This window comes from Saccostrea cucullata, unplaced genomic scaffold (assembly GCF_032062105.1).
Source record: "Saccostrea cucullata isolate Sc308-1 unplaced genomic scaffold, CSIRO_AGI_Scuc_v1 ctg384, whole genome shotgun sequence".
Lineage (NCBI taxonomy): Eukaryota > Metazoa > Mollusca > Bivalvia > Ostreida > Ostreidae > Saccostrea > Saccostrea cuccullata.
The window spans coordinates 134,100-146,917 of NW_026928932.1; the positions used below are offsets into that span (position 1 = coordinate 134,100).

The window sequence follows — 12,818 nt, forward strand, 5'->3', positions numbered from 1 at the left end:
AAGTTGTGCGGAGGAGAAAATACTACCTGGCGCGTGTTTGGTCAATAAGTAAAAAGACTTGTTATGTATCTGACAAGTGAAATAAAGTTGATAAAAATCTCTTATCAAGAATTGGGTTTCTTTGAGATATATAGGAGTTACAGGTAAAAAATTGAAAGGAGGAGTGCCCTTTGGTTAGAGATTTTCATTTGGTGTCAAACGCACCTTGTTGTAAACAAATGGAAATTGAAAGTAAAAGTGCAACGGCACGGTATATTTTTTCTGGCATGTTTTGTTTTCCAATATCTCGAATTTTCACGGCAAAAAGGTCATTTGCCTAAAATTCAATATATGTATGAGTGACAGGGGCTCAAGTTTGTATGGAAGTCTATGGGAAAATTTGCCCAGTATTAATATAAAGCGAAAGTAGAAGTGGGATTTTTTTACGCTATTTATAGCACCTGAAACTTTTCAGATATTATCTACAAATCATGGACGCCACTAGAAGTTCACAAATGTAAGTTTATTGAAAAACCTTTTTACAATTTTACCATCTGAATCAGTAAACGATTTTACAATTTTCCTCCACTTCAGTAATTCTTTACAAAAATTAGGTTGGTTGAAAACAAATGCTACTTGTAAAACATTCTTTGAATCAAAATAATGTTTTAGCATTTTAAAAAAATACTTGATATTTTTACTGATTTACTAAACTGGCATAAAGTATGAACTATCCTTAAATCATTGCCAGTGAGACAGTCATACAACACATATCAGAGTCAGTGTTTGTGGGACTGTGTCGCAAAGTGGGGAATTCACAACTGGTGGCCATAAGGAGAGATATGACCGACATCAGTGAGATGGTGAACAATCAACTGTCAAAAAATGATGAGATCAGTATGATGTTTAGTGGTAGTAACAGAGAAGGTTTCAGACTGGAAGGATCAGATATAGACATGATGTTCTGGCCAAATAATCCCCATGTGATCTGGGACTTATCTCAGTCTCAGTATTACAACACACACAGACAAACACTGATCCTAAGTGACTGTTCTAAGAGTCCACCAGGATTCACTTTGTTATATTTACTGTCACCAAGCAGGAACAGAAGAATCCAGAAAGTGTGTGTTAGAATGCATAACAGAAATTATATATCTAGTTCTAAACATCGACAGATCATGTATTCTGCACCAAAAACTTTGTCAACTCAGCATGGACCTTGTGTCAGTGGAACATTTCAAAACATTGAATACGATTCTGCCCACTGTTTTGTTTGTGACTTTTGGCCTCCATCTGCCTCCTCATGGATAGAGAGATGTCACTCATGGCCACAACCTTATGTTGTTGATGATATAGTAAATAATGGATGTCACTTTGTAGCAATTGGACATAAGCTAGGAATTTATGAAGATCATGAATGGAGAATTTCTTTCTCTCTGGCGGAACAGAAACTTGTGTATACAATGAACTATTGTCAATTCTTAACTTATGGCTTACTTAAATTGTTCTTAACAGAAATAATTAACAGTGGAGTTGGTGAAGATGATAAATTACTGTGTTCCTATCATATGAAGACAGCAATTTTCTGGGTGATTCAACAAAATACAATACCTCACTGGTGTCCACAAAATCTCCTTTGGTGTTTCTGGATCTGTTTTAAACTTATTCTTAAATGGGTGTATGAGGGGATCTGTCCTAATTTTTTTATTCCAGGTAACAATATGTTTCTGAGTAAAATTCATGGTGCAGCACAACATCAATTATTCGTTGGACTGTATGGCTTGTATGAGAAGGGTTTAACATTCCTACTATACAGTCCCTCCATAAGGTCTTGTATTCTAAATGTCCTTTATAACCCCATACTCTCCATCTGTACAGATATACATACTCTGATTTCTGAGGCTCAGTTTGATAGAAACATATATGATGAAGTACAATGCTATGACACAGTTTACAAATTGAACAAACAAAGTTGTATGAAGTGTCTATATACAATAGAACAGATGATAGGTTCACCCCTTCTGACCCAGTATCAAGTCCTTAAACTTCAGAAACTTACAACTGATGCCCTTCAGACAGCAGCTTTTACATTACATTTGGAAACTTACGCACAGGTTAACAAACTGAGGTATAGAGCTGACAAAATCTCCTGTCACATGCTGAAATTAGCAGCCAGGTTTGGTTGCATTTCTGACATGGCATTCCAAGCCATGTATTATTACAAGACACTTAGATACATGGAAGCTTTATCTATTATAAAGATGATCAAGGTCAGGTTAGCACAGCCATATGTGATGTATTGGTCAAATGTAGATATAGAGATGTATACTGAGGTTGTTAGGGGACGATCTTGGTCTAAGAAGATGAGACAGGCTGTAGCTTGGGATATCAGACTCGAAAATGAAATCCATTACATCAGTGAATTGACACCAGAACAACAGTCTGCTCTACAGAATCATATGTCTGTATTTTATGTCCCACCCTTTATAATGATATACATGCTAGAGATTTTGTGCTACAAAAAAGTAGAAACAATGAGGGTACATACAGCTCTTGATGATCTACAGACCCTTGTTCATTATGATCAGGGACAGCTTATAAATTTACAATTCAGAGACATATCATGGCAGATTCTGGGGATCTGTCAACAGGTGACAGGGAACCTTCAGGCTGCTCTATACTCATACCAACAATCTCTGAGACAAGAACCATACGCCAAAATACACACAGCTACAGAAATGCGAATACATGAAATTTTTTCATGAAAAAATGCACAATTCCTTGATATATCTTGTAGAGATCAAAACCCTTTTTTGTACAAAACTTTCTGGTTTGAGTTGAAAAGTTCTTGAAATTGAATGATTATTGTAATGAGAATTTATCAAGCATTCCCTTAAAATGAAGCAGCTTTTGACAATAAACAGGTTCCTACCTTAATCCTTAATGTTTAATTATACAGATTACATCATCATTATATATAGACCACTCACCTGGTCAATCCTGTGTTCCCTGTCTTTGTTGAATCCTCTCTCCTGAAACAACTCTCCTAAACTTAACCAAGATTTTAAGAATTGTGCATCTATATCGCACTTTCAAAAATATAGATATGTATAACAGACTTTAGTTTGAAGAAGGATATTGAGATAAGGAACAGTATTCAATTGAACTATTTGATTGTAGTTGTGTAGATTTTTATTTCAAACCCTTGTTTCTAAATAATATTTTACAAGTATTTGCAGATATTTTAGTCTGATAATTCTCTTTCCCTTTGCTTTTCTGTTGTTACTCACGTAAAACCTCTTTATTGTTTGTTTTTCATAAGTTAGGATATGAGTTGACATTCTATATGTTTTACTTTTTAAACAAGAAGTGTCATCCATGTTGGCAGTCTTTCCGTAGCTGTGTTCTGATTGGTTAACATAACATAGCTGTGGGATTTTCGATAGTCATTGGCTTTTATTTCTGGACCTAGCTGGGGTATTTAAAGCTGTGTCTGATCAAATTACTTCACTTGGTTAGGTAGAAGCATCATGGCATAGAATCTCTAATTTTATGCCAACCTCAAGGCACACCGCACAATAGGTTTCATTTAGCACACACTGAACGAGCACTTTATGATAAGATATTAAGGGTTTTTAAATGTTAGGTTTTCCAACATTGTTAAGGGATTAGTAGACAACAGATATACTTTCTAGAACCACTATTCAGCATTTTTTAGCATTGTTTATTTTCTATGTCAGCTATTTTTAGAGCCTAGAATTATCAATATCATTTGAGGCTCAACTCTAGAGATGACCCGCGTGGCGCAGTGGTTAGAGCGTCTGCTCTAGAGTCGCGAAGGAAGGAGTTGATCCTTACGTCGCGGGTTCGAATCTCACTGTCGGACGTGGAGACGAGTCCTTCGGATGAGACCTATAAACTGTATCAACCGAGGCCCCATGTCGCAGTAAAAGATCCCTCTCTGCTCAATGGCCCCAGTGTAGGACAAAATTTGCACCGACAAGTGCTAGTGTCTACGTAGGAGTGAAAAATTCTCGAGAGAGACGTTAATCAATATGCAATCAATCAACTATAGAGTGTTGATAGTAGAGTTCATTCAGGGTTATGTAGTTTATTTCCCTGACAATTTTCCAACTCATTGATTTCATAGGATTTTTGACCATTTTGTTAACTATGGAAGCTCAGTAGGGATAAAATTATATTCCATAGGTTTTCCCAAATTCCTCCCATTTTATACGACATTTTTCAACAACTTTTTACTTATTTATTCAGATTTTAAATATTCAATTGCCAAATTATATTATATTTTTGATAAAGCTTTATTTTTTTCTGTGCAGTTTTCAAAGGATTCACTTTTGTAAAATGTTGATCATTATACATATATCACATGGCTTCGAGGGTGACATACTAGAATATTTGCCCCGAGGTGACAGGAAAGCCCTGGAGTGTTATGTCACCCGATGCCGAAGGCAGAGGGTGACATTACACTCCAGGGCTTTCCTGTCACCGAAGGGCAAATATTCTGGTATAGTCGCCCAAAAAGCCATGTGGTATATGTTATATGACATTTTTAAAATTAAAAGAAAATTTAAAATCTTTCAAAATCGTTAAAATGTACACAAATAATCCAAAAATGCCTTCTTGACGTTAAGAATAACGCTCCGTTGTTTACATTTGCTTAGCAACCGACGTTATAACATCTCGAACCGGAGCTAAAATGCGTAACATAAAAACACGTGAACGTGTTCGAAAGGATGACATAACTGTTTCCGTCGAGGGTTGACATAACTGTTTCCGGCGTGACATAACTGTTTCCGGTGTGACTCGGCATCAGGGTTTATAGCGAAACTTATTACATTTGTGATATGATAGGAAAACTTATTCAAAAATGTTATATTCTTTATTATTATTCATCATTTACAACTGTTAATTCTCATTTTATTAAATTCATTACACTTTACAAGTGTGTTTTCATTTAGAGTTCATCATAGTTCCATCATACTTCAGAAATCCCCTTACCTGAGTTGATCAATGATTACTGGAGATAATTTACTCCTTTAAGCAAAGTTGACTAGTTACTTTGGTAATTTATACACTCAAGAGTTCTACTTCAGGTTACATAATAAATCTCACCCAGTTTTACTCCTGCCATCATAAGCTTTCAGATCTAGAATGGTGTCTAAGTCTGTCATTTAATAAAGAGAGAAGGATATGGAGATAACGAACAGTATTCAATCTCAACGTCCATTAAACAATATACAAAATAAGAGCAGAGCAAACACGGACCTCTGAAACATCAGAGGTGGATCAGGTGCCATGGAGGAGTGAGCATCCCCTGCTGACCGGTCATACCCGCCGTGTGCTCGTTGTCATGATCAGGAAATAACGGAAAAAATCCGTCGTCAATTCAGTGTATAAATAATGGACTAACAATTGGTATGATAAACGTCAGTCAGCATTTGACTCAATGATAAATTGTATTTGCTGACAAGGTCATTGTATCGACCATAGAATTTACGAAATGATGACTTTAAACGAGACTGTTGATATTCTTGTTTCATCAACTTGCTTGTCAATAATTTACCTCGTTTAAGAAATTGTTCATACGTAGAGCACGCTCTTGCGTATCGAATCAACTGAGATATATATACTCCGTATGCAGGTGATGAAGGTATATTGCTGCATAGGTAAGGGAAGTTGACGAGAGAAAACTTAAAGTCATCACGTTTATCATATAGTTTGGTTACCATTAGTGTCTTTTTCAAGTAAAATATCCAAGTATGAAGCAGAAGTGTCGGACTCTGTGGTATCTTTTATCTCAAGCTCACCAGGATATATCGTATCAACGTAGGAATGGAAATTATCATTATTAATTGACAATACGTCGTCGATATATCTAAATGTCGAGTTGAAGGCCACAGCAAGTGTTTTTTTCTTTTCACGCATAAGATTTTGCATAAATTCTGCTACATATGAATATAAAAATAAGTCTGCTAATAACAGAGCGCAATTTGTACCCATGGGGATTCCAATAGAGTGTTGTAATGATAAACTAGCAAATCACTGACAGTAAACAATATAAGGAGAAAAATATTAGCTGACACTGTGGAGTAGACTTGTATGTATTAGTAAGGACCTGACTGTGCTGTAGAATTAAATGTTTTAGTAAGGAGCTGATTCTTTTAGATATACCTTGCGCGTGTTGTCTCTTTTAACTTTGCTAGACTGTTTATTAATCTGTAAATCAAAAAATATTATTAAAACACAGTAATACTGTTTATTAATATGTAAATTAAGGAGGCTAAGTGTTCAGCAAATTATTTTTTTATTAACCATCAGATATAACTTAAAGTTTGGGTTATGGTATCTTAAGCTGTCAACTATTATTTAGCAAAGAAAAATTTCATAAAGTTTAATTTTAAAATTTGATTATTTTATTATATCTTTATATGGAACTCTTCTTCTAAAGGACATCAAATAGTCTAAAAATGGTCACGACCACCCAGCCTCTATATACAAAATTATTAAAAGACACAGTAATCAGTAAACAAATTCTATATCATCTTTTTACAAGTTTTAATTTTATGAATTCATTTTTTGATTGATAAAAGTACAGTTAAACCCATTTACAGCAATCATGCTTATAATGGATTGATGCTCAAAGTGAGAGTGATCTTCAATCCCTGTGGGTCTAGGAATATTGTGAAGCTTATGGGTATCACAAATTACGTTAGTAATGAAGCAAATTTGTCTGTCTCTCGCACTTTGTTAAAAGCCTGTTTTACCTTCTTCATTTTCAGTTTGCTTCTAACCTAATAAGAGACTAATTAAATATTATAAACCTAGTAGTGTATCAGCACCAGCACATGGTGTTTTCCCTCAAAAGAAATACAAAACATGGTGTCAGAAAGTCAGAATTGTCTAAGATATTAATATGGAAAAGCTGGATCTACCAAAGGACTGTCACTGACGGGAAATGTAGCAGATAACTGGGGGGGGGGGGGGGGCTTGAATTCTACTACTACCTGAGAATGCCTCCATATAAATATTGCATATAACTTCTTGAGAAAGTTCATGCAAAAAAGATGTTTAAAGATTTGTTTACATTTTGATTGTATATATTACTCTGTAATAATTTGAATTTGACTCCCCATCATTTCCTTCCCTACCCAAAAGAGTACTCATGATTTTAACAAATTTATGCCATTTATTTTTCACTAATTCATAATTATCTCCCCTTGGAAGAGAGTATTGCCCTTTGTTTGAAAAAAAACTTAAATTCCCTTTACCCAAGGATACTTCGTAGCAAGTTTGGTTGAAATTCGTCCAGTGATTCTTGAGAAGAAGTTGAAAATGTGAAAAGTTTACAACAACGACGACGACAACACGACAGACAAGAAACAATCAGAAAAGTTCACTTGAGCCCTCGGTTTCAGACACCACTCTAGGCTTGGGCCAATACCAACAATTGGGACTGATACCAGGGCCGAGATCAAAACAGGAATGTGATATTCTAAATCTCTGTAACTCCTCAGAATTTACCAGATCAATCTTCTTCATTATAATCACATCTGCTAGTACCACTTAGAAAAATTTAATAAGTTTTTAAATTTTGATAAATAATGTTTCCGTTTTTTTTTTTTCTTGTGAAATACTTTAGAAAACTGGAATCTCTAAGAACAGTGAAATTAATTTTGATGTCCATTATTTGTTTTTTCAAAATAAAATATAAGAAGTATATTACAAATGTATATTACCAATGTCTTGTACATCGGTGTTAAAGGATTTTACCTCAATCTTAATTATAAACAATTCTTCAATGAGTTTGACAACACCTTAGTTCCTGTATAATTACCTTGTGGCCTAATTTGTAAAACCATCTTGCTTAATTTCTTGTAGATATTGAAATAAGAAAGAACAGGATGTGTTTGTGAAACACTGATGCCCCCGCATGGAAACACATAGCGAAGGTTAAGCTTTCTCAAATGCAGATCAAATATGTTGGTACCAAAAGTAAGACCTTTATAGAAGAAAAACAAATATGAAATAATAAACCTAGCTCCACCTGTTCAAATGTTATGACCAAAGATATCATTTTTAAAGATAAAACAAATTCCGAGATCAAGGTCAAGGGGTCAAGGTTGTTGGTTTATAAATAAAGGCCTCTCTCAAAGATTACATATAGGAAGTACGAAAGTGCTGGCCCTTACCATTCAAAAGTTATGGTCAAGGTTAACGTTTGTAAAAGTAGGTCAAACTTTAAGGTCAAGGAAAAAGGGTCAAAGTTGTTGATATTTAATAAAAGGTCTTGTAAAAGGGATTAAATATGTGAAGTATTAAAATTCTAGTCCTTACTGTTCAAAAGTTATGACCAAGGTTAATGTTTGTAAAAAGTAGGTCAAACTCCAAGGTCAAGAACAAAGGGTCAAGCTTTTAATATACAATGAAAGGTCTTCTCACAAGGATTACACATGTGAAGTATGAAAGCCCTACCCCTTACCTTTCAAAAGTTATAGCCAAGGTTAAAGTATTTTTGTAAGTACGGAAATGTTCAAAGTCAATATCAAAAATCGAAATTGTCACAAAGAATTTAGATTTGAAATATGAAATTCCTAGTTACTATCGTTTAAAAATTACGGCCAAATTGAAAGTTTGCATTTTTTTTTTTGGTGTGTTAAAAAGGGGCAAATTTCAAGGTCAAGGTAAAAGAGTCTAGGTTCTTGATATCAATAAAAGGTTTTGTGAAAAGGATTAAATATGTTAAGCATGAAAGCCCTAGTTCTAACCCTACAAAAATTATGTTCAAGGTTGTTTTTGAAAAGTAGGTCAAACTCCAAGGTCAAGGTCAAAGTTCTTAGTATCCAATAATGCGTCTTCTTACAAGGATTACATATGTGAAGTATGAGATTCCTAGCTCTTACCAAGCAAAAGTTATGGCAAAGGTTAAAGTTTTTTTCATAAGTACGGAAATCTCTAAGGTCAAGGTCAAAAGGTCAAAGTTGTTGGTATTGAATGAAAGGTCTTGCCATAAAAAAAGACATATGAAGTTTAAAAGTCCTGGTTTCTACTGTTCAAAAGATATGGCCAAAGTAAAAGAATTTTTGTGTAAAAGTGGGTCAAAGTCCAAGGTCAAGAAGTCAAATTTGGTGGTACTCAAACATAGGTCTTGTCACAAGGAATATACATGTGAAATATGAAAGTCATCGCTCCACTGTATTCACAGTTATGGGCAAGGTTAAAGTTTTTGCGGACAAACAGACAGACAGAGAGATAGAAAGACAGACAGACATAAAGACAGCTAGACAGACCGACCCGACAGAGAGACAGACAGACAGACAGACGGAAGACACGACAAAACAATATATCCCCGAAACTTCGTTTACGGGGGGGGGGGGGGGCATAAAAATGTATATATTTGCCACATGAGCTGTATAGGTACATATTACTTTTAATATGAATGAGTATTTTTTAATTAGCTTCTTTAAAAAAAAATAAAGTGCTATACTATGTCTCTTTATTTGTGTTACTATATAACTTAATTTAAATAAATTAAATTACAAAAAGATTAAAACTTGGTTTTACTACGATGCATAGTGAAATCAAAGCTCATTGGAAAGGTCAAGGTCAAAGAAATTGATTTCGTTGAAGAATTTTTATCAAAGTATGTATATAGTGCATAAACTTATATAAAATCTCATGAATTATTTTTTTTAACTGAGCTAAAGCCATTTTAAGAAAAGTAGATCAAAGATCAAAATATTTTGAGTCGGTTCAATAGCACTCATAAGTTTATTAATTATCAGCAAATAAAGTTTCATAAAAATTTGAATGTGTCTTTAAACTAAGATGAAAACAAATTTGAAAAAGTGTCAAGGTCAAAAGAAAAACAAGATGCGATTGTGAAACACTATGCACCCGGCGGCAACTAAGTTCGAAAAAGCAATTTTTAGCATATATGTCACTGTTAAGGTCACACGATCATCGTCTTGATGTCATTTGAAAGCACTTAATTAGTAGAGTATGCATACCAAATATGAAGTCTATATCTCCTATGGTTCAAAAGTAATGTCAAAAGTTCGAAAAATCTATTTTTAGCATATAGGTCACAGTCAAGGTCACAAAGTCATTTACCTTATAGACATTTGAAAGAACTTATTTGGTGGAGAATGCATACCAAATATTAAGTTTCTATCTCCAATGGTTAAAAATAATGGCGAAAGTTCGAAAAAGCTATTTTTAGCATATAGGTCACAGTCAACGTCATTGATCTTGGTGTCCTTTGAAAGAGCTGATTTATCAGAGTATGCATAGTAGATATGAAGACTCTATCTCCTATGGTTCATAAGTAATGGCAATTTTTTTTTAAAAACTTTTTAGCATATAGGTCACAGTCAAGGTCACAAGGTCATTGACCTTGATGTCAGTTGAAAGTGCTTAATTAGTGGAGTATGTATACCAAATATGGAGTCTCTATTTCTCACGATTCAAAAGTTATGGCGAAGTTTAAAGTTGATAACAGACAGACAAACAGAAAAACAGACAGACAGGACAAAAACAATATACGCCCAGAATCTATTGATTCGGGCGCATAAAAAAAACAGGGTCAGAATGTAAATGTATTGCAATATCTTTCATTAAGATACAATGTGTAACACTATAAAGTTTGATAAAATATCTTGGACTGTTTCATTGGAACTCAGCTTTAAAACTAGTAATCGTTAGGTTAGGTCAAAAGGAAAATCAATACCATAGAACGATTGAATTGACTAGCAATGTTGCAACCACTATTGAAATAACGACCACTATTGAAATAATTATATCAATTGTGGTTGGGAGTGCATTTCAATAGCAAACATAGTTAGTAACCACTATTGAAATACAACCATTATTGAAATAATTATATCAATAGTGGTTGAGAGTGGATTTCAACAGCCACTATTGAAATAATTATATCAACAGTTAGTGAGAGTGCATTTCAATATAATAACCATAGGTTACAACCTCTATTGAGATACGAGCACTACTGAAATAATTATTCAAAAGTGGATGAGAGTGCATTTCAATATGGTAACCATAGGTTTCAACCACTATTGAAATATACTACCAGAATAAAAAGAAAAGTTTCACCGTGTCAGCAACTTTTGAAATAATTATTTCAATATATATTGGATTCATTGTTCAATGCACTATTAAAATCAATAATTTAATCCATACTGAAATTTTTATTTCAACAGTGAACATTATTACAATAGTAGTTGCAACTTATGTTTGTTATTGAAATGAATCTCACCCACTACTGATATAATTATTTCAATAGTGGTCGTATTTCAATAGTGGTAATTCCCTATGTTTGTTATTGAAATGCATTCTCAACCACTATTGATATAATTATTTCAATAGTGGTTGTATTTCAATAGTGGTTACTATCTATGTTTGTTATTGAAATGCTCCCTCACCCACTATTGAAATAATTATTTCAATAGTGGTCGTATTTCAATAGTGGTAATTCCCTATGTTTGTTATTGAAATGCATTCTCAACCACTATTGATATAATTATTTCAATAGTGGTTACTTACTATGTTTGCTATTGAAATGCACTCTCAACCACTATTGATATAATTATTTCAATAGTGGTCGTTATTTCAATAGTGGTTGCAACATAGCAATCTACAATATGTATCAGCATTTTATATTGGCGAGATAAATATTTTCTTTCTTAGGGAGACAAAAATCTCACAAATTGTGGTAATAACTTTTATCTTTAAAAATTTCATGAAAACCAGAAAGAAAATTTCATAAGCACACTGTCTCGCGTAATTACGCAAAAATAAAGTACCGCAAATTAAAATTGATTTACGTATAGGAATCCTTAAAATTTATGGCTCTCCACCGGCAAGTGGCGTCTCAGTACGAGTGAAAGATTCTCGAGAGGGATTTAAAAAAACAACAATTAGTCAATCATATAGGAATCCTTAGATGGTCAGAAGCGTTAAATGCTAAATTGTCGTGATTTGGAGGTTTCGATGGAAAGTGAAAACTGAAAAGTAAGACTTAGTTCGGAGAAGTACACTTCTGACATTGTGGAATGGTTTATACAATTGTATGTATTAGTTTGGAGCTGACTGTATTATAGATATTATCTTAAAGCTAAAGAGTTGGTCCAGAAGAAAGATAGTAAATCGTTCTCGAAGTATACTCCCCGCCGGACCCTTCCTTCCCTCCTGGTCAGCGCCACTAAATTTTCATTTTTTCGGGAGTCCACCATGTACCAACCACCAACTACCCAGCCGTGTAACCATGGCAGAAAACATAACGATCAGCTGCCCTGGTCCGCGCAGTCTCTTAGATTCCCCAACATACAGACGTCACAGGAATTTGAAAGAAGTGAAACATTTGTTAACGGGATGGATGCGAGGCAGTTAGTTTTAGATGAAATCGATGACTTTGATTCAGTACAACGCCCTACATCGTACAAGAAGGGCCGAATTATTCCCCACCCATCCACCGCTAAACTAATTGCCCTCTCCCGACGCGCTAAACCTGCCATTATACCCGATATGACGACCATATTCCGAATTTACTCTGATCAATACCAACCAGAGTGGATGAAAAAGCCAGCGTTATCGAAAAGTTTTCTGACATTGTCTACAACATCTTCTAAATCAAATTCTGAGTCAACCATTGTCGATGCATGTACTTAATCGCTGAAAGAACATTATAACTGAATGTTGTGAATTTCTGTCAGAAACTGATTTACTTGCTCTTGTTTCTCCTTTTAAATGGATGCTATAATGCATGCAAGATGTTTGAATATGTGACAAACAATGTGTATGCTTCG

The 12,818-nt window shown here is 34.3% G+C and overlaps 1 protein-coding gene and 1 pseudogene across 1 annotated transcript; both read left to right on the forward strand.

Moving 5' to 3' along the window:
- The first annotated feature begins 372 nt into the window (after positions 1–372).
- LOC134279283 (uncharacterized) lies at positions 373–2,881 on the forward strand (annotated as a pseudogene).
- A 9,362-nt stretch (positions 2,882–12,243) lies between these two features.
- LOC134279288 (uncharacterized) lies at positions 12,244–12,681 on the forward strand. The gene has a single exon (XM_062761641.1). It carries the CDS (start codon positions 12,244–12,246, stop codon positions 12,679–12,681), a length of 438 nt encoding a protein of 145 aa, XP_062617625.1.
- The last annotated feature ends 137 nt before the right edge of the window (positions 12,682–12,818 follow it).